The following is a 23,584-nucleotide window of genomic DNA, read 5'->3' on the forward strand; positions in this document are numbered from 1 at the left end:
GCAGGTGCATTTAGACGGAGACGTGATTACACACTGGTGTATTCCATTTATCATCATTACTCATTTAGGTCAACACTGGATCATTCAGAGATCCTCACTGAACTTCTGGACAGAGTTTGCTGCACTGAAAATAAAGGGGGTGAATAATTTTGCACGGCCACTTTTTCAGTTTTTTATTTGTTAAAAAAGTTTGAAATATTCAATACATTTCACTCCACTTCAGGATTGTATCCCACTTGTTGTTGATTCTTCACAACAAATTGCAGTTTTATATCTTTATGTTTGAAGCCTAAAATGTGGCAAAAGGTCACCAAGTTCAAGGGGGCCAAATACTTTCGCAAGGCACTGTACGCTGGTAGTGTTTGGACATAAGGTTTGATATAGTGATCCACAAACTCTGACAAAGGTGATAGTAAAGCTTTCATCTGGGCCACAATAGGGCGACCCAGAGGATTTGACAGGCTTTTGTGCACTTTGGGTAGTGTGTAAAGATAAGATGAGATAATCTTTATTGTCTCCCTTGAGAGAAATTTGTCTTGGACAAAACTAGAGACTCCAGGCGCCACATATATAACAAAACATATAAAATCACAATAAACAAATAACACATTGTCATATCCCCCCGCTCTTTGCATGCCCTCCCGCAATGTCCTGAAAACACCTCTACACAAAAAAAACCCTTGCTACAGCAACATTATTGCACATCCCTCTATTCATACAGCAGCACACTCGTTATTGCACATTCCACCCTTCACACACACACACACACACACACACACACACACACACACACACACACACACACACACACACATACACAGCTCATTTCCTGTTATTGAGTAACTTAATTGATAATGGAATAAATGAGAATTTATATCTATTGAGCTTACAGCTTGGCAACCTATACCTTCTGGACAAAGACTGGACAAACGAGATGCTGACAATACAAAAATTCACAAGAATTCAGAAATGGTCAACCTGAAATGCAACAACTTTATTCTTCAACTGTCTCTGCTCATAGAGGTGTTCATATGCAGGACTTGTAGTTGGATCGTTATATATGACGCGGAAGAAGCTATTTCTAGAACAACAACTTTATTCTTCAACTGTCTCGATACCAACGCAGTAACACAAGAGTACAGTCACAGTGCCGCCTAATGGTCACACAGAGTAATGCACTTGTTTTCAAATATACTACATAGATGAAGGGGAAGACCGAAGGTTCAGGACAAACTTTAAACCTCACAAATACAACCAAACAATCAACACTGGGAAGCAATTTTGACTTGTTAAAATCCTATCTTTTTGTCCCTTTTTGAAATTCCAGAACTCCCACAAGAAAATGTTTGTAAGGTGGAGGAAGACGGGGTTTCCAGTGTCCAGCACCTGGATAACCTGGAGAGGAGCTGCCCGGACCAGGAGGAACCAGGGCATCCACAGACTACAGAACTGGAGGAAGACTCCAGCGGTCAGGAGATGAAGCACGAGGACGTAGAGGTGAATGTCTCATTGGTCAATGTCGCAGATGTGAAAGTTGAAAATGGTGAACCAGGACCAAACTGTGGCCAGCTGCTGTTGCACACTTCTCCTGAAGCTCAAAACAAAGATGAGGAAGGGACTGAAAGTTTACGCTCAGACTCCAGTAAAACTGCAGATCCGGAGCCAATGAGACGACACGGTGACCACGAAGATGCTGCTGTCCCGTCAGACAGCAACTGTAAATCAAAGCTGACCAGGACCCACACGGGGAAGAAGGTATTTTCTTTCAGCACTTGCAGAAAAGAGTTCAGTAAAAGTCGTATTTTAATGGATCACATGAAGATCCACACTGGCGAAAGGCCGTACCTGTGCAACACCTGCAACAAAACTTTTACTAGATCATCATCTCTTAAACGCCACATAACCATGCACACGGGCGAGAAGCCCTACATCTGCAAAACATGTGGAAAAAGTTACAGGCTACGTTCCCACCTGGTGGATCACTCGAGGATCCACACGGGCGAGAAGCCCTACATCTGCAAAACATGTGGAAAAAGTTACAGGCTACGTTCCCACCTGGTGAATCACTCGAGGACCCACACCGGTGAAAAGCCGTACCTGTGCAACACCTGTGGAAAAACCTTTACTCAATCATCAAATCTTAAAAGCCACATAACCATGCACACGGGCGAGAAGCCCTACATCTGCAAAACATGTGGAAAAAGTTACAGGCTACGTTCCCAGCTAGTGATTCACTCGAGGATCCACACCGGTGAAAAGCCGTACCTGTGCAACACCTGCAGCAAAACCTTTACTAGATCATCATATCTTAAAAGCCACATAACCACACACACGGGCGAGAAGCGATATTTGTGCAAGACGTGCAACAAAGGTTTTAACCGCAGAATTGATTTGCTGAGTCACATGAAAAATCACCCGGAGGAGAAGTCTGGTGACTCGTGACAAATGAAGCTCATGTTGTCGTCCTCCGGGGGCAGCTGTCCACTCCTGTCTGACCCACAGAAGAAGAACCCGCAGAAGTCCAACCACCACCTCCTGTTGCTGATGAGCCTAATCCCCTCCCCACAAGGGTTGCAGGTTTAACCCGGATTTATGCTTCTCCGTCAACTTGGTCAACCGACGCAGAGGGAACGATGTGGTTGTGTACTTTTTTTTTTAAAGTTCTTCATTGAGTTTGTTTGAATCACTGTTCCTTCTTAAAATCGTTATTTGTTGCTGTTGGTGACTTGCTGTCTCCAGGGTGCAAATAAAGAGCTGTTAGTATGTGCTGAAGTTTCTTTAAACGTTTATTTCGTTCATCTACAAAGCCTCTCTCACATGTCCTTTTTCCCATCTGTTTTCTTCTTCACTCACATTCTCTTTGTAAAGTTAATCTGCAGCTCCATGTTGTTAAACTCTCTCCATCTACTCCGTTCAGAGTTTAGTTCAAGTACGTTTAGTTCACGTATTATATTTACGTGTTCAGTTTTTACAATCTTCCTATGAAAAACATGAAGAAACTTCAGAGAAACAAGGACAAAAGAAGAAACGCAACAATCAACACGTCAGAAACAGAACAGCCAACCATCTGTCACCATTTTATAAACTTTAATATCTGCAGCATTAAACAAAAAAACTTGAAGATTTCAGAAGTCAGTGCAGTCAGATACGGTTTGCCTTTATTTCCCTTTTTAAAACGTTTTTATTAGTGCTGCCCAACGATTAAAATTTTTAATCTTAATTAATCCATGATTTCTGTAATTAACTATACGATTAATCGTGATTAATTACATAATAATTGCAAATGTATTCACACATTTTGTGCTGTTCTATATTACCTCAAGGTATTTTTTTATGTTTTTAATACTGTTAACAACATGAGAAAGGGCAACTATGCTGCTTTATGTCAATGTTTATTCAACTTTCCACAAAAAAAGCTTTTGACCTGAAATTAACATTCCTTCATAAATACAAACACAATGTAGTCCCCAACTTTACACTTGTAAAGACTAACTTAAGATTCCTTGTTTTTTTTAAGCAGCTGAACCATAGGCTATGCATCATAAACATATGGAGGAAAATAAAAGGCTCCAAAAATATCCCCTTCTCCTAAGCGGGATCAAAACAGGGGGATACAAAAACTAAATTACAAACAAATAAAGTGCACATGTAACAGCAGGGAGTAACCCAACCTATAAAGTGCAGCCGTTTCCTCACCTGATCCTCAGAGCTCAGCCATAAACTCGTGCGAATCGCAGCGTGCGTGCGCCCGTCTGTGCGCGTGTGTGCGGGGGGCATTATTGAGTTTTATGTAAAGCGCTTTGCGTTGCATTTTTTATTTTGTAAGAAAAGCGCTTTACAAATAAAGTTTGATTTGACTGGTCCTTTTTTGCAAGCTGCTACAGCGTTGTCTGCTTTTGACGAGAGGGGAGGGGGGGAGGGGCTGGCTGCAAATGGTATTTGAGACTCGACGTACTTCGATGGTAATTCATTTCAAATCGACAGTACATGCAGATAACTTCAGTCTTGTCCAGCGAACCATCTGGCATCTTTTTGAAAGTGAACTAACCGTTCAAAAGTCTTAATTCTCCATCTTTCAATCCACCATACTTTTCCTCCAGCTACAGGTGCCGTCGACCGGCAGAAATGATATCATGCCTTTTTTTTTTTTTTTAATCGTGCGTTTAAAAAAATTGTCAGCGTTAAGAGGATGTGAAGTTAACGCGTCGTTAATGCATTAAGTTGGACAGCCCTAGTTTTTATTGATTTAGAAAACAAGAACATTTGGTTTAAAGATGAATGAGGAAATGAGTGTGATGTGGGATACACATCGCGATACTTGAGTCACGATACAATACGATATTGCAGTATTCAAATTTTGCGATATATTGTGATGTTATACATAGTTTGCTGAAAACTGTAAAAGGCTTTAAGCATTTTAAATCTGAGCTGCACGTACATCAGATTATCGTGATAATTCATGGGACAAACTAAGTCAAAACAGTGTAATTCAAATGATCCATGCTGTGTTATTGTAACTATAAGTTACAACATATTTGTGTACGTTTTTCAAATTATTTAAATAATATGAAATTAACAATATTATTGAATCACATGTATAAAATCAAGTTGTACTAGATTTACAACTCGTCTGACACATGATTTCTTCTAAAGCTGATGTTGAGATCCGTGTTGAAGCTGCAGATCTGCAGGTTGGAGAGCAGGAAGAAGAGGGAGGATCATCGGGATCAGATTCCAGGAAGAGGACAGACTTTGGAATTTACCCTTTTATATCAGACATCCGTTTAGAAGAACACTTAATAAAGTGGCATACTAACAGCGCTACAGCTGAAATTAAAACAGCTTCTAGTCAGCTTTTAGATCTCAGCTTTCGCTGTCGTTTTGGTGCGAAATGCATTCTGGGATACACTGTAGCATACTGCTGTGTGAACGGTCTGCTGGAGCAGCGTACTGAATCATTCATTTAGTAGGCAGTATACAATGCATACTTTGCAGTATGTAGCATGTAGTGCGGTAGTATCCGAATTCGGAAACAGCCCATGTTATATATGACACGGGGATCCGGCAAGATGGCGGAACGGGTGCAGTCAATGTTTTAAGCTCTGTCTCCCTGTCCCATTTGTACACGAGTTTTACTATCCAGCTCTGCTTTTATTCCCCCTTTTAACTGAGCATATATTGGATATTAAGTAAACAACGATATTCCAAGAATTCTGCACCATAATGTCAACAAAAAAGAATAATACTACTTCAACCCGCGCCAGCACGCCTGCCGACGCCGGACATGACTACGCTGCTAAGATGGAAACTTCCACAGTGAACGCCAAAAGAAAAGACCCCTTCTCGCCACTCAAGAACCCACCAGCAACTAAAAAAGCGGATACAGGGGCAGAAAACGGTAATGAAGCTTTGAATGTTGTCTTGGAAGCTATAAAACAGCTAACTGAAAAAGTGGATACACTCGGGTCCCAGATGCAACAAAACTCCGTAATGCTATCTAGCATAGCCACAGCAGTCGAGTTTAATGCGGCAGAGATCAAAGACTGTAAAACTCAGCGTCAAAGCACCGGTCGAGAAGTGTCGGCGCTACAGAAAGACAACGCTGAGCTAATGGAGCGAGTCCTGGAGATTGAACGGTACAAGCGCCGCTGGAATCTTCGGATCCGAGGAATAAAAGAAAAGGATGGAGAAAATACACGTGAACTGGTCGCTAATGTTCTGTTGAAAATCTCCCCGTCATGGTCCCCAAACATTAATCATATTGTGGACTCAGTCCACCGACTCGGCAGACGTGAGGAAAACAAAACAAGGCATGTTATCGTCCAGTTTACCCAGAGGATGCATCGTGACGCGCTGTGGAGGATGAGCAAGGACTCGGCAGTCTGCAGGGAGCTAGGGGTCGGCTTCATGGAGGACCTCTGCAAGGCTGACAGAGAATCGAGAGCAGCACTGTGGCCAAGGATTCAGCAAGCAAGAGCAGCTGGAAAACGAGCGTACTACAGAGGTGGTGCAGGTTATATCGACGGACAAAAAATTACTTAAAACTACTCATCTCATAAGGTTTTCAGTGATAATCCATGTGATATTTATGTTAAAAGGCACTTTTAATGTGTTTACAAGCTGGATAGTCAAGTTATGACTGTTGAATTTGAAGGGACGCTGCCTGTTGTGGGTTTTTTTTTCACCTCTCTTTAAGTTAAATTTACATTTTTACTAGCGTTTGCTAGTCTTTGTTCAAAATGAATGTTCAGTTTTCATGTATTTCTCTCAATGCTAGGGGCTTAAGAGATAACACTAAAAGAAAATCTATTTTTTTATTTTGTAAGGGCGAAAAGGCTAATTTTATTTTGTTACAAGAAACACACTCTACGTTAGAAGATGAAACATTTTGGAGAAATCAATGGGGCGACAAGATTATCTTTGATCATGGCTCCAAAAAATCAGCGGGGATAGCCATCTTATTCTGTAACTCTCCTGCTAAATTGGTGACATCTAGAAATAGCAATAGCGGTCATTGGTTAATTGGTGTCCTGAATTTAGATGATCAACACATTATCCTGGTTAATATATATGGTTTTAATAACCTTAATCAGAACAAACAATTGATTTCCGATATTTCCATTGCCATTACAAACCTTAAACAGCTCTTCCCAACAGCCAATGTAATTATCGGTGGTGACTTCAATATGGTTAATGATGAATGCCTTGATAGACATCCTCCCAAATCTCAAAACATTTCTGCTAACCTTGTCCTCTCTGATTTCTGCAGCTCCCATAACCTACTGGATGTTTGGCGCCTTAAACATCCCGATTCCAAACAGTATTCATGGTTCAAACCAAATAATTTAGCAAAATCAAGAATTGATTTTTGGTTAATTTCGGACTTGTTGTTGGCCTCCGTATCTGATTGCTCTATTTCTGCTGCTCCTCTCACAGATCACTCTACCATCAAGCTAAATTTGGGACCCCCTGGTATCAATCGGAGGAATAAAGGATACTGGAAATTCAATGCAAGTTTATTAAAATGTCAGTCCTTTCATGATGGTATCAAAACCTTAATCTCAGATGTAATGTATGATGAGTCAATAATATCTTATGTTTCTAAATGGGAATTCTTAAAATTCAAAATTCGTGAATTTGCTATTCGTTTTGGAAAATCACTTAACAGAAGTAACAAATTATCAGAAATTAATATCATTAAAGAAATAAACTCCTACAGTAACAAAACTTCCCAGACTGATGAAGATAAACAGAAATTACAAATTCTGCAAACTAAGCTCGATGAAATCTATATCAGAAGAGCTGAAGGTGCATATATTAGATCAAGAGCAAAATGGATAGAGGAAGGAGAAAAAAGCACAGCATATTTTTGTCGATTAGAAAAAGGACGACAGGAAAGAAATTCAATCAAAACACTGTTGATTAATGATCAAACTGTCACAGATCCAGCTATAATTGCTAAAGAAATTGTTTCCTTCTATACTAAGTTATACTCCTCGTCTTTCTCTAGAGATGATGCTGACAACCTTTTTAACCATATTAAAGGTCTCACTCCTACTATAGAGAAAGAGTTTGCAGATTTATGTGATTCCGATATCTCCTCTATTGAACTTGACAGCGCAGTAAACAGTTTATCTTTGAACAAATCCCCAGGGACTGATGGTCTTACTGCAAATTTTTATAAACATTTCTGGGATTTATTGAAAGAGCCATTCTCTCTTATGTTAAAAGAAGCAACTAACAATATCACATTTCCCTCTAGTATGAAACAAGGAATAATAACTCTGATTCCAAAACCGGGCAAAAACCCAAGAATGTTAGAAAATCTTAGACCGATCACCTTATTAAACAACGACTACAAAATTGTTACCCTTATCTATGCCAACAGATTAAAAAAGCACTTGCATAAAATCATAAGTGACTCCCAATCTGGCTTCATGAGGGGTAGATCCATTCACAACAATATTCGCTTAATCCTTGATCTTCTAGATTATAATAATTTAATAGAAGATGATGGTTTTATTTTGTTTCTTGATTTCTATAAAGCGTTTGATTCGATTGAGCACCCATTCATTTTTCAGTGTTTAAAATTAATTGGTTTTGGTGATAAATTCAGAAACATCTTTGAATCCCTATATGAAAATTCAAATAGCTGTATATCCTTACCAGAAGGAACATCACCTCGATTCACAATTAAACGAGGAGTAAAACAAGGTTGTCCCATTTCTCCATTTTTCTTCATAATAGCTACAGAAATGCTCTCTATCCTTATCAAAAATTCCAATATTGCACCTTTAGAGGTTCTTGGAATACATGTAATCATTATCCAGTTAGCAGATGACACTACCATCTTCATGAAACAATTATCTGAAACCCCTAAAATTTTGCATATTATTGATATTTTCTCCAAAGCCTCAGGGCTGAAATTAAATTTAAACAAATGTGAGCTAATGCCAATCCACCATAGTCACTTATCAGAGGCATACAACATCCCTATAAAATCTGCTGTGAAATATCTTGGAATTTTTATCTCCAAAGATTCAGCAGAAAGTGAAAATAAAAATGTCTGGATTGTAATTAATGAATCCCAAACCAAGCTCAACTCCTGGTTATTAAGAGACATAAGTTTACTGGGTCGTATCTTCTTGACAAAAATGGAAAGCCTCTCCAGATGTATTTACCCGGCTTACTCACTATCTATTCCCAATAGTGTAATTAAAAAGATTAACCAGGTTAACTTTAACTATATCTGGAAAAAGAAAATTCATTACATCAGGAAAACCGAACTAACCAAAGAATTCAAAGATGGAGGCCTGCAAGCTATTGATTTTGATTTTATTAATGGCACTCTAAAAATGAACTGGTTGAAATCTTTTCTAAACAATAAGAGCTTTTGGTATCATATCCCCAGAGTAATTTTTGATAAACTGGGAGGCATTGAACTGTTACTAAGATGCGACTTCGCCATTCAAAAACTTCCAATCAGTTTATCCAGTTTTCACCAGCAGGTACTTTTGTATTGGAAACTATTGTATAATCATAACTTTACCCCCCACAATAGTCTAATATGGAACAATCGATATATCACAGTCAGAAACAAGTCGTTGTACAACAAAAACTGGATGGAAAAGGATATTTGGTCTGTCCTTCACTTAGTTGACAGTGGTGGTGATTTGTTATCATATGAGAACTTTTGCCTTAAATATGACCTAGGCTGCAACCGTACGACATTTAAATCTTTTACCAAGGCCATCCCTAAATCTATTTTGATTTTAATAAAGGGTATTGTAACTAACCCCGGTCCTATTAGCCCTCTTTTTCCACAACTTTTGGTTGGTAGCTTTGACTTTAACGACGGTAAAATTCCAAACAAATCAATTAGAAATATGTTTAATTTCATTTCATACCCTTTGGTATCCTATAGAAACTCAATCTTACAATTTTACCCCAAACATACCATCACCATGCTACGAACAAAATATTTAAAATGTCCAATCACTCCCAAAGCAAAAGAACTCCATTTTAAACCTTAAATGGTGTATATCCATCCAGTGATCTGTTGCGACAACGATTTGGTATTGATACTAATAACTGTATGTTCTGTGATGGATGTGAAACTACTGATCATTTATTTTTTCATTGTATGTATTCTAAAACCCTTTGGCAGGATGTACATGACTGGCTTCACCCAAAGGTTTTTGACCTGCAGGATTTCTCACGTGAAGCTATTATTTTTGGACTTTCAATGGACAATAACATCGATGATTTCCTTATCAATAATATTATAATTCTGGGTAAATTCCACATCCACAAATCTAAGTATATGAAGGTGAAACCTCGTTTTTGTACGACTAGCCTTTAGCTCAGAAAGTGTGGAAAGAGAAATGTCATCAAATGAAGTTGAGAAGTGGAGATGCACTTTTGTCCTTTATCCTCAACTTCCTCAATCACGTCATTTTGATCCAGTTTGTTATTTCACTGGTCTTGGCTTCATCAAATGACACATCCTTAGTCCCAAAAGCATGGTCACACATGTCAGGGCTGGAGGCCTGAGCCTGGACTCCAAGATCTTCAACTGCTGCTGTTACCGGCACCTCAGCTGCTCCAGCAGCTCCACGTTACACCAGTTCTTATATTTTCCTGCAGCTTTGCCAGCACGTCCCAATACTTTAGCTGTCTGTGAACCACAGTCTGCTGTGTTTCTGAATGTCTTTACATTTGTGTTTACATCATCCGTCTCTCTGTTGCTGCATTTTCCAGAGCCGTCAGCGAGACCTCAAACGCCATAAAACAGTTGAGATGTTAATTTATTTTATTTTGAACATTTCACACTTCCCCTTAAAAACTGTTACTTGAATTGAACTGAAAAAAAGTTTATTGAACTAATTAGTATTTTGAGTTGTGGAGATTAATGATATTAAAACATTTTACTGAATGCCTAAAACTTAAGTAGAATGTAAGATAAAAGTATAAGAATTTGAATAAATGCAATGTCAACATTTTTAAGATCTCAAACACATCTGACTTAATTTAAATAAGTATAATTTTAAAACAAATTAGATTTCTATAAAAGACAATAAAAAATCATGACCTCAGTTTTTATTTTCATTAATCCTTTTATGATTCTATACATTTACCGTAATGCTAAATTAAAAATTTAGACCAGTATCTACTTTAAACATATACTGAATTATTTTATTTTTTTAACCACACAGTTGCAATAAATAATGGGAGAGGGACATGAATTATTTCATGAATAAGGACTAAAAATAACGTGAAAGGTATTTGGAATATATTGAACGATGACATTAGGAAAAGTTCAAGACAGACTAATTATCCACAATATTTAACCAATAACAATGAAGTCATTAATGATATGAATGAGGTGGTTAATCATTTTAACAGGTATTTTGTGATTGTTGGACCAAAGCTGGCAGAAAAATGTGTGATCCTGGATCAGCTGATGGATGGAAGGAAACATTAATAAGTAGAAATCCAGATTCAATGTTTCTCACAGCTGTGGAGGAGAGAGAAATCATAGATATTGTAAGTAAATGTAAAAACAAGGTGTCAACTGACTGTGGTGATATGACAATAGTCAAAAAGGTTATTGATGGATTGTTAACTGACATACAGCTGTAATCAGTCTCAGAACTGGGACATTTCCAAAAACAAATGAAAACTGCAGTAGTCATCCCACTGTACAGAACTGGAGACAGACACCAATTCACTAATTACAGGCCTGATTCTTTACTCCCAACATTTTCTAAGATCGTAGAAAAAGTATTTATTTACAGGTTGGACAAATTAATGCCAATCAAAAGGCCACGCCACTAATTACGCATTAAACTTCTTGCTTTATATAATTCCAACCTGCCACAATACGAGGAAAAAGAGGCTTCAAACCCCTGCAGAAAACCTGTGGGTGATTCATGCATGAATGAACCGTCATTCTGAGTTTGGGGGTTAGTTTGGGATCTTTATTCCCTCTAGTGGTTAAATGTCGGAAACTGCAGCTTTAAATGTGTCTTGTATATCTATATAATAGTTCACACCAAAATCAGTTTGATGGTTTGATCAGTTTGATATTTAAATGTTTTAATGTCTCAAAGACTTACCATGTGTATTATTTTGAAGCCCATTGCAATAAAAGTTTCTTAACAACATAAATGTTTTATGACAAATAATAAGAACACATGAATTAAAAAATATTTTTCTTTTATTTATTGATATTAACAATCAGAAGCTTATCATATAAATTGCGTCAGCTCTCATTGTGTCGGAAAAAATAAAACTCTTTCTAAACCTTCTTGCTTGTGTTGTTTTCTCAGATGTAAATCACTTTGGATAAAAGCGTCTGCTAAATGACAGAAGTCGTAGTAAACCAGTGACGAAAAGAATGTTGTATGCATTTTGTTCTAATTACTTTTGTTGGTAAATGAAATACTTACTGTAACTGCGAGAAGGAACTATGTCATTTGTTCAGACTCCACTGCAGCCCTTCAGAGTTTGACTTCAAAGAAATCAATACTAAAAGATCTAGTGTTGGAAATATTAATGGTATTGCACGTCAATAATAAATCCACCGACTGGAAGCGCTGAACTAAACTAAGTTGGATATTTCAATGTTTTAATGTGTCAAAGACTTACCTTATGTATTATTTTGAGGTTCAGCAATAAAAGTTTCTTAACAACATAAATGTTTTATGACAAATAATAAAGAACACATGAATTAAAAAATATTTTTCTTTTATATATTGATATTAACAATCAGAAGCTTATCATATAAATTGCGTCAGCTCTCATTGTGTCGGAAAAACTAAAACTAAACCAGGGGTCGGCCACCCAAAATGTTGAAAGAGCCATATTTGACCAAAAACACAAAAAACAAATATGGTCTGGAGCCGCAAAAAATGAAAAGTCTTGTATCAGCCTTAGAATGAAGGCAACACATGCTGTGTGTAGTTATAACTGGGGGAAGATTTTTTTTCATTATGCACTTCGAGAAAAAAGTCGAAATATCGATAAAAAAGTCAAAATTTCAAGAAAAAAGTCGAAATGTCGAGAAAAAGTCAAAATTTCGAGTAAAACGTTGAAATGTCGAGAAAAAAGTTAAAATTTCGAGAATAAAAAGGAAAGGAAAAAAGAAAAAAAGACAAAAAATACAAAAAAGAAGAAAAAAAGGAAAAAAAGAAAAAAGGAAAAAAAAAGGTCAAACATTTTTTTAAAAGCTCCAGGCGGCGCTAAAGGGCCGCGGGTTGCCGAACCCTGGTCTAAACCTTCTTGCTTGTGTTGTTTTCTCAGATGTAAATCGCTTTGGATAAAAGCGTCTGCTAAATGACAGAAGTCGTAGTAAACCAGTGATGAAAAATGTTGTATGTATTTTGTTCTAATTACTTTCGTTGGTAAATGAAATACTTACTGTAACTGCGAGAAGGAACTATCCGTAGAACCGTGAGTTCTACCGGAACTCCAGATTGTAACACCCGGCGGAAGGTCGGAAGTTTGGAGCGAACGGAACACGTGAGCAGTGATTCCTTTGAGGAGGACGGTTCTGTTGTTTCCTTTCTTTTTCCTCTTCAACAATGTCTAAGGTGAATCATCTGAGAGAGTTTATCGGTCAGCGACTAACAGCAGCTGCTGTAGAAATATTGTCAGTGTTTGAAAAAAGCATCTTGGAGTATGAAGAAGAGCTCGACCGTCAGCGCAGACTGTTGGACCTCGCCTGGAAACCTGAAATCAGACTCCACAGAGTCGGTACGTAACCCTGGAAAGTTGAATGAATGAACACATGAGTATGACTCCTACAAGATCCCTTTGTTTCCAGTTAAAAGCCGTGGTGATGAAGCAAACCAACTAAATGGGAAACCCCCCAGATAAATATGAATTTACATTATTGCTATTATTATATCTTCACAATATCCATATAAATATAGTCTATATAAATACTATGTAAAACATGCTTATTACCACATAATTATCCATATAAGTATATAGAAAATATAAATATTACATGAATATTATATCAATATATAGAAAATACAAATATTGTATAAATCTATATAAATATACACTATATAACTACATAAATGTCCCTATAAATATATATATGCTACATACCTAATAAATATATAACATATATTACATAATTATAACTATCCCTCTCAACATATAATATATACTACATAAATATCTAAACATATCTTAAGCAAGTATAATATACCATTTTTCCCTATTTTATTTGTTTCTCACACTCGTTACCCCATTTCCTCTTCCATATACCTGTTTATAAATAATTGTTTGTATCTCTTTTTAAACAGATTTATGTTAGTACCTTTTCATTTCCAGCTCCAAACTGTTCCACAGAGTCTCCACAGTTCCATATGCACATGCTGCACATTGTTGTTCCTACTTTATGTTTTCTAAAATGTAGTTCTCCCCTTAGATTATAGCCCCTTTCTCTCTCAGTGAACATTCCTCTGATATTTTTTGGTAGTAGATTATTCCTTGCTTTGAACATTATTTGCATTTGTTTTATATTTAACCAGATCCATACATTTCTTAACTAGATCCATACATTTCTTTAGACTTAATCGTTTATTTATTAGAGAAGATGCAGATCACAGTGGCTCCGTGTAAGATGTGAGATGACACTGGCAAAAAACCCGATCGTTGGAGGATGTTCATATAGGAGTTCATATGCAGGACTTGTAGTTAGATTATTTTTTTATTTAATTTTTTTTCAAAAACATGAAGTTTACAAATTATATATCTTCAACAGAACATAGAAATCACATTTCATGCCAGGGGGGATAAGAGTTTACAAGAAAACATTAAAATGAGCACAGATATTAATAGTTTTGATCGCCTTTTGATTAAGGGAAAATTTAATGCAGTCGATGTTTGAGCTCATTGTAATAAGCAACAAAAGAGGGTTTTCTATGTGTAAATTTACATTTGTGAATGTGAAATTTTGCCAACAGTATGACGACTTTAATAATGAATGTTTCATTGGGTTTTGCCTTAATCCTGTCAAAGTCATAGAGTCCAAACAGCACATCCCTCCAAAACAACTTAAATTCTTCTTCAATATTGTTAACAATAAAATTACATATATCAATCCAGAGGTTTTGGACAATGGGGCAGAGTCAAAATAAATGAGTAATTGTTTCAATATTTACAGAACAGAAAGCACATTTCACATCAATGTCTATTTTAAACCTTTTAACAATATGATCATTAGAAGGATAAAATCTATGAATTATTTTAAACAATATTTCTCTAACTTTGTTGGTCAACAGGTATGGGTTGGGTAAGAGCCAGACCTTTTTCCAGCCAATATGATCCATGTACCTATTCCAGTGTGAGACCACATAAGGAACTGTGGTGACATCCTGTCTAAACAAGAATCTAATCAACTTATTGTTCTTACCATGGTTACAGGACAAACAGATTTTGATCAGAATCAGAATTTTTTCAACCAATTTTATCTTAAATGTGTTATTTAGGGTGCAGACATTTAGAAAATGTAGTCCACCATTTTCATAGTCGTTCATTAGAACAGATTTTTTTCAGATGATGAGTTCTATTTTTCCACAAGAAGTTGAGAATCAGCCTGTCATTCTGAGTAATACGTTTGTTGTCCACGAACAGAGACAGAGATGCATATGTTAACGTGATATTCCTTCCTCCTTGGTGAGTAGAACTCTACCTCTAAGAGAGAGATCCCGTAATAGCCACTGGTTTAACTTTTTTTGAGTTCTTTGGATAATAGGATTGAAATTCAGAGAAGTTATTTTTTGTTGGTCCTTAGTTATTGTAATACCCAAGTTAACAACTTCATTTTTGACTGGGACACTACAAATTGTTGTTTTATCAGAATCCTTAATGGATATAATTTCGCATTTATTAAGATTCAGATTTAGGCCAGAGGCCTTGGAAAACTCATTTATGGTGTTTATTGCAATAGAAACTTGATTTTCATCCCTGAGAAAGAGTGTGGTGTCATCTGCTAGTAGATCAGACTTGTTCCCGGTGCATGTTGGACTCCGGCAGGGCTGCCCTTTGTCACCGGTCCTGTTTATTTTTATGGACAGGATTTCTAGGCGCAGCCAGGGGCCGGAGGGGATCCGGTTTGGGAACCTCAGGATTTCACCTCTGCTTTTTGCGGATGATGTTGTCTTGTTGGCTTCATCGGACCGAGATCTTCAGCTTGTGTTGGGGCCGTTTGAGGCCGAGTGCGACGCAGCAGGGATGAGAATCAGCACCTCCAAAACCGAGGCCATGGTTCTCCACCGGGAGACAGTGGTGTGCCTTCTCCGGGTGGGTGGAGAAGTCCTGCCTCAGGTGGAGGAGTTCAAATATCTCGGGGTCTTGTTCACGAGTGAGGGAACGATGGAGCGGGATTGGTGCAGAGTCCGCAGTTATGCGGTCGATGTACTAGAGCTTCTTAGAGACGATTTAGACTCGGCTTACAGAGAGTAAGTGTAGTTTACTAGCTTCAGCTTCCTGTGGTAATAATTCTGTACAACATGTGCAGCAACACAGACAACAGCAGACATGTCACTCTCTAAAATAAAACTTGATAAACTCTCTATAAACTCTCTAACTTGATACAAGTTGTAAACTATAAACCTTAGTTTTCCTCTGGGAAGAGGAATTAAATCTTAAAATAAAAATTAATTATGAATTATCAAGCTTTGCGAAAGCTTTAGTGATAGCATCCGCCGCGTGTGAGGAAACTCTTCACACTAGAACTCCACATGTCACTCGTGACGCGACTGACACGGCTTTTGACTGTATATAGTTTGCTATAATTCCGACAGGATTTCATCAGTGAAATATTTACGACCTGACGTCTTCTACAACAGAAAGCGGCTGATGAGCAAAGCATATGAATTCATTACCTTACGATGTAGTTCTTCATTTTTCGTCCTGTCGTTTATAGGTCTCTGTTACATTCAGTGGAGTTAGCGGCGTGGCTGCACCTCCTTTTCTTTCTCTGCCTTAGCTGCAGCCAACTTTGGAAACTCAAAATACTTCTTTGTGTGAAAAACATTCAAATGTCCTATCAGCTTCGTTGTGTTGAAATTCTTTTGTAACATTCCTCCTTGGGTATCTCCTTTGCAAACTGCAAATTTGTTGTCCTTTTTGGACATTGTAAAACTGCTATACCGGCGAGTCCGGCCACGCCCCCTCAGGACAGCTTGGTCTGAGATGCAGGAATGCCCGCGCGGGCGATGTTTGTTGTTGTAAACGTCATCAGATTGACCCGCTCTGAACTATTTTCCGATCTCTGATCAAAACCGATAGGGGCATTATAGGCCCGATCCCGATCAGTGGCCGATCAATCGCTGCATCTCTAGTTTTGAGCAGGTGTCTGTGATTTCTCCTGTACATTTCTCCTCTTGTGGTTTTGATAATGTATGATCTGGGCTGAATGTGTTTCTCTACCACAGTGGCTGGTTCCCACTTGTTGCCTTGTCTAACCTGCACATTTTCACCAACTTGGAGGTAGGCATGGGGCGATATACGATATTATCGTATATCGCGATTAAAAAACGGCCGCGATAACGTTATCGTGGGGTACTGTAATTATCGCCAAATTTTTTATTTTTTTTATTTATTTTTTTTTATTTTAATTTTTTTTTTTTTTTTTTTTGGAAGAAAGTGTCAATTCACTCGCCCGGATATATTCATATATCATATCATATCATATCGGATACGGATCCAGCTGTAGAGGCGGAGCGCCGGGCGGAAGTGAAAAATTCCCCCACGTGTGTTATTGTTGATGAGCAGGCAGAGCATTAGCATTAGCACTAGCGCCGAGATGGCATCAAACATGCAGTCTGACTCTGAATCAGAACTCCAAGATACGGGACAACTTCCAGACGGCGACGCCGCCGAACGGATTCTCTATCCTCCCAGCAAAAGGGTCAAGTCCAACATATGGGAGTACTTTGGGTTTACACGGCAACATGAACAAAAAGACGAGACTCCTGTCTGCAGACGCTGCTGGAAAAAAGTCCCGGCGCCTCACGCAAATACGTCAAACTTACGGATGCATCTTCGGGAGAAACACCCGGGCGTGTTCACAGAACTCCAGGTAATAACATTAATTCATGGTCATTGTTGACGTTTGTTTTAAAAATGATTACACACAGATGTAAACGAGACGAGTGAAGCCTGATTTATGGTTCCGCGTTAAAACGACGCAGAGCTTACGCCGTAGCCTATGGCGTAGGGTACGCGGCGACGCGCACCGTACGGCGTAGGCTCTGCGTTGGTGTAACGCGGAACCATAAATCAGCCTTGAGTGTGAACAAGACAACGCTGTACGTGCTGCCGCGGTGACTCACAGTCTCACGGCAACGCAAACTGAACGAGTAAATAAATAATAGTGTAATATAAATATAACATTTCTAACGATGACATGTAAACGCTGTTTGCACTGTTTCTCTGTCTGTAACTCTGAGAGCAGCATACAAATGTAACCAAATGGACCTGAACATGTCCGTTTGGTTCCGTTTGTATGCTGTCAGACTGTATTCTAGGGGCTCTGTGGGTTCTTTAGGAGGGTCTAAATTGACCCATACAAGTCTGTAACTCAGAGCATACAAATGGAACAAAATGGTCCATTTATTCCCATTTGTATGCTGTCAGAGAAACCTTGAAATGTATAAGTTTGAGAAACACTGGCTTTAATAAAGCAATAAGCATTCAACAATGTTGAATGCTTATTGCTTTATTAAAGCCAGTGTAATGTTGAATCAATATTACATGTAAAGTGAACAGAAATAAAGACCTGCATAATTAATTAATGATATTATAAATATTCTTAAAGATGAAATAATACTACAATATACTTAAAATACTAGTTATTGGGTCAGTTGAGTTCATGCTTATGACATTATGTTTTTATTTGTAGGCTGCTTCACCTCCGGCACCCAAAGAGTCTACTGCTGCTGTGCAAGTGCAACCAAGCGTTCCACAAATGTTTGAAAGAAAAGCTCAATATGCACCAACATCAAAGATTGCCATAGAGATAACCAACGAAATAGGATATTTCATTGCAAAGGACATGATGCCATTCCGCACGGTTGAAAGGCCTGGCTTTTTGAGGCTCATGAAAAAAGCACTTCCACTGTACAAAGTGCCAGGACGACAGTACTTCTCCAAAACATTGATACCAGACATGTACAACAAGGTTAAAGAGGAGACTGTTACAAAGTTGACGCAGGGTTCTTCCTTTGCTGCTACCACTGACATCTGGACAAGTAGTGGAGGTGGAGGTGAACCATATTTGAGCTTCACCATACACTTTCTGACCCCAGAATGGGAACTAGTGTCCAGGTGCCTTGAAACTGTCATCTTTCCAGAAGACCACACTGCTGAGAACATCAGAGAGATGATCGAGAACATTCTTGAAGAGTGGAACATCAAGAAAGAGCAACTGGTGTGCATCACAACAGATAATGCTTCAAACATGCAAAAGGCCTTGCACAATTTCAGTAACATGTGGCTTGGATGCTTTGGTCACAATTTAAACCTGGCCATCTCAAAGGTTTTGAAGATGAAACGTGTAGAGGAGGGTGTCCGAGCCTGCCGTCACACTGTCCAGGGCTTCTCAAGGAGCTGGAAGAGGAAGCGATCTCTTAAGGCTAAGCAAAAGCTCCTGAAGCTGGATAAAAAGGCATTGATCCATGATGTGGTTACTCGGTGGGGATCGACCTACAAAATGTTGGACCGGTTCCTTGGCCAACAGCAAGCAGTCAGTGCTGCTCTGGCAGGGGAAAGAGGTGCATGGCACCTGATGCCAAAAGATTCTGATATCACTGTGATGGAGAAGGCATGTGACATTCTTCGCCCACTTCACCAGTTCACAGATGGACTTGCCTCAGAGACGAGGGTCACACTCTCCTCTATCAAGCCATGCTTGGACCACATCGAAAATGAGATCCTGAAGGTGTGTGAAAAAGATGGAGCACTGGTCGGAGAGATGAAGAGGATGATGAGGGCAGACCTTGACTCAAGATATTCAGAGGACGCAGAGAGAATGATTGACCTTGCATGTTTCCTAGATCCTCGGTTCAAAGGACAGTTCACTGAAGACCTTGAGAACACAATCTCCGTCTGTGTAGAGGAGGCCCTAAAACTGGTAGAGCCCACACCAGTTAGTCAGACAAGAACCCCTGGAGGAGCCCAGTCAGACTCAGCCCACTGCCAGCACCAGCACTGCCGCCCCCACATCTAAAGAAGAGTCCCACAAGAAACCTAGCCTAACTGGCTTGCTGAAGAAGATCATGGCAACCAAGCGGCAGCGAGCTGAAGAAGAAGGGGCCATTAGCACTCCAGAAGAGAAGGTGAGATGAAATGATCACAGGAGGAAATAATAACTTATTTGTTCAGCTCTTATATTTATAAAAAATATTTGAATATATCATAAACACAATTTGATTAATGTTTTGTGTGTGTTGTGTTTGTGTGTGTCATCAGGTGAGGGCAGAGGTGAAGACCTACATGTGTCTTCCAACCATCAAGGAGGAGGATGATCCGTTGCTGTGGTGGAAGCGACATGCAGAGGAAATGCCTCATCTCTCTAAGGTCACACGCCGGCTTTTCTGCATACCTGCCACTAGTGTTCCTTCGGAACGTGTCTTCAGTGCCAGTGGACACATTGTTACGCCTCAAAGAACAAAACTTAAGCCAGAAAAAGTGAACATGCTGACATTTTTGCACTTCAATCTGTGAAAGAGCTATGGTTTCACATCTCACTCTCTAGGCCAAAGGTCACACAAGGCTACCAAAGGTAGAAGCCAGGGTTATTTTTTTTTCATGTATTTTATTAATATTATTATTATTATTTATTTAATTTTTCAGAGAGTATCCATGTGCAATCCGTGTGCATTTGACTACTGTGGCACTTTATTTTCATTCAATCTTTGTGTTGGCCATTCAGCTTTTTGTTTTGTATACTACAGAGCAGTGCCTTTATTTTATTTTTGTTTTATTTGTATTGTATTTTATTTGTATTTGTATTTGTTCTCTACCTCAAGTTTCACTGTTTTGAGAATAAATGTTCTGAAGGAACCAGTAGTGTTTTTTAGTGTTTTTCCTTGCATTTTAAGAATTTTATAAGCGACACGCTAATATCGTGATAATATCGTAATCGTGATATTTTTGTCCACTAATATCGTGATATGAAATTTTCATATCGTCCCATGCCTACTTGGAGGTCAGACAGTGTCCTGGTTCCTCGATCAAAGTATTGTTTCTGTCTTTGTTGTCTATGCACAAGGTGGCTCCGGGCATCTTTATAGAAAGCTGGCTGCAATAATGTCTTTGTCACAGGTAATTTTGATTTGAGCCTTCTTCCCATGAGCATCTGAGCAGGTGAGAGTCCAACCCCACTCAGTGGTGTGTTCCGGTATTCAAGCAGTGCTAGGTACGGGTCACCAGCACTGTCCTGTGCTTTGTCAGCATGTTTTTTATTGTCTGAACTGCTCTCTCAACTTGGCCATTTGACTGTGGGAAAGTGGGACTTGAAGAGGTGTGTTTGAAACCCCACTCAGCACTGAAGTCCACCGTCTCTTGGCTCACCAGCTGTCTGCCATTGTCGGAGAACAACTCATCTGGCACACCATGCCTTGCAAATATAGACTTCAGCCCAATGATGATGTGGGTGCTGTGGGTGCTGTGGGTCGATACAGATCCGAACTTTGTTCGGTTTTGTTACAGTCACCATACTATTGACCCATTCTGTAGGCTCTGTCTGTTTGGTTATCACCCCCAAGTTTTCCATTCTATTCAGCTCTGTTTTAATTTTATCTTTTAGCGCGACAGATACTTTCCTGTTTTTGCTTGGTGACTTTTTTTACAGGAATTTCAATCTCTTCATGTAGACTTTTTATCTGACTCCGACTCAACTCACTGGATCTGCAAATGTCAATTGCTTTATTTAGCGTGAGGTCCGGTTCTCTCAGTAGTCGTCCTCTCACTTGGTCATCTGTGATTCTCTCTGAACTCACAGTCTTTCACTTTCTTTTTTTAAATCAGTCACATATGCATCAACAGTCTCTGATATTCCTTGCAATCGAATAAAGAACAGGTGCCTCAAATACGTCACATTTTTCCTTGGCTCACAATGTTGGCGGAAAAGTTCTTTCAATGTATCATAGTCATCTACGTTTTCATCAAAGTCAAAAGTGTTATATACCTTAATTTCTTCGTCCCTGGCCACATGTAGGAACGTGGCTCTTTTCACTGCACCAGAATTTTCGTCGATTCCGCTGGCGACAAGAAACAGTTTAAATCTCTGGATCCAGACTCTCCAACTTTCCGCTAGATTTCCTTCTAGATTTAATGAGGTCGGAGGTTTCATCTGCTCCATTTTGTCTTCCTATTTTTGTTTTACTTCAAGTTTTTACTCTGACACCATGTTATATATGACACGGAAGAACCCATTTCTAGAACAACAACTTTATTCTTCAACTGTCTCGATGCCAACGCAGTAACACAAGAGTAGAGTCACAGTGCCGCCTAATGGTCACACAGAGTAATGCACTTTTTTTCAAATATACTACATAGATGAAGAGGAAGACCGAAAGTTAAGGACAAACTTTAAACCTCACAAATACAACCAACCAATCAACACTGGGAAGCACCTTTGACTTGTTAAAATCCTATCTTTTGTCCCTTTTTGTAATTCCAGAACTCCCACAAGAAAATGTTTGTAAGGTTGAGGAGGACGGGGTTTTCAGTGACCAGCACCTCGATAACCTGGAGAGGAGCTGCAGCCCGGACCAGGAGGAACCAGGGCATCCACAGACTACAGAACTGGAGGAAGACTCCAGTGGTCAGGAGATGAAGCACGAGGACGTAGAGGTGGATGTCTCATTGGTCAATGTCGCAGATGTGAAAGTTGAAAATCGTGAACCAGGACCAAACTGTGGCCAGCTGCTGTTGCACACTTCTCCTGAAGCTCAAAACAAAGATAAGGAAGGGACTGAAAGTTTACACTCAGACTCCAGTAAAACTGCATATCCGGAGCCAATGAGACGACATGGTGACCACGAAGATGCTGCTGTCCCATCAGACAGCAACGAGTTCATTGAAAGTAATATTTTAATGGATCACATGAAGATCCACACCGGCGAAAGGCCGTACCTGTGCAACACCTGCAACAAAACCTTTACTAGATCATCATATCTTAAACGCCACATAACCATGCACACGGGCGAGAAGCCCTACATCTGCAAAACATGTGGAAAAAGTTACAGGCTACATTCCCACCTGGTGGATCACTCGAGGACCCACACCGGTGAAAAGCCGTACATGTGCAACACCTGTGGAAAAACCTTTATTCAATCATCAAATCTTAAAACCCACAAAACCATGCACACGGGCGAGAAGCCCTACATCTGCAAAACATGTGGAAAAAGTTACAGGCAACGTTCCCACCTGGTGGGTCACTCGAGGACCCACACCGGTGAAAAGCCGTACCTGTGCAACACTTGTGGAAAAACCTTTACTCAATCATCATCTCTTAAAAGTCACATAACCACACACACGGGCGAGAAGAGATATTTGTGCAAGACGTGCAACAAAGGTTTTAGCCGCAAAATTGATTTGCTGAGTCACATGAAAAATCACCCGGTGGAGAAGTCTGGTACTCGTGACAAATGAAGCTCATGTTGTCGTCCTCCGAGGGCAGCTGTCCACTCCTGTCTGACTCATAGAAGAAGAACCTGCAGAAGTCCAACCACCACCTCCTGTGGCTGATGAGCCTAATCCCCTCCCCACAAGGGTTGCAGGTTCAACACGGATTTATGCTTCTCCGTCAACTTGACGCAGAGGGAACGATGTGGTTGTGTTTTTTTTTTGAAAGTTCTGCATTGAGTTCGTTTGAATCCCTGTTCCTTCTTAAAATCATATTATTTGTTGCTGTTGGTAACTTGCCATCTCTACGATGCAAATAAAGAGCTGTTAGTATTTGCTGAAGTTTCTTTAAACGTGACAGTTTATTTCGTTCATCTACAAAGCCGCTCTCACACGTCCTTTTCCCCCGTCTGTTTCTTTTTCACTC

The 23,584-nt window shown here is 39.2% G+C and overlaps 2 protein-coding genes across 2 annotated transcripts; both read left to right on the forward strand.

The window, feature by feature from the left end:
- Positions 1–1,387: 1,387 nt before the first annotated feature.
- Positions 1,388–2,649, forward strand: LOC133440422 (zinc finger protein 239-like). Its single transcript, XM_061717679.1, has one exon. It carries the CDS (start codon positions 1,477–1,479, stop codon positions 2,440–2,442), a length of 966 nt encoding a protein of 321 aa, XP_061573663.1. The 5' UTR covers positions 1,388–1,476; the 3' UTR covers positions 2,443–2,649.
- A 19,980-nt stretch (positions 2,650–22,629) lies between these two features.
- LOC133440466 (zinc finger protein 383-like) lies at positions 22,630–23,300 on the forward strand. The gene has a single exon (XM_061717725.1). The coding sequence runs from the start codon at positions 22,636–22,638 to the stop codon at positions 23,182–23,184; it is 549 nt and encodes a 182-aa protein (XP_061573709.1). The 5' UTR covers positions 22,630–22,635; the 3' UTR covers positions 23,185–23,300.
- Positions 23,301–23,584: the final 284 nt, after the last annotated feature.

Source organism: Cololabis saira, chromosome 3 (assembly GCF_033807715.1).
Source record: "Cololabis saira isolate AMF1-May2022 chromosome 3, fColSai1.1, whole genome shotgun sequence".
NCBI classification, from domain to species: domain Eukaryota; kingdom Metazoa; phylum Chordata; class Actinopteri; order Beloniformes; family Belonidae; genus Cololabis; species Cololabis saira.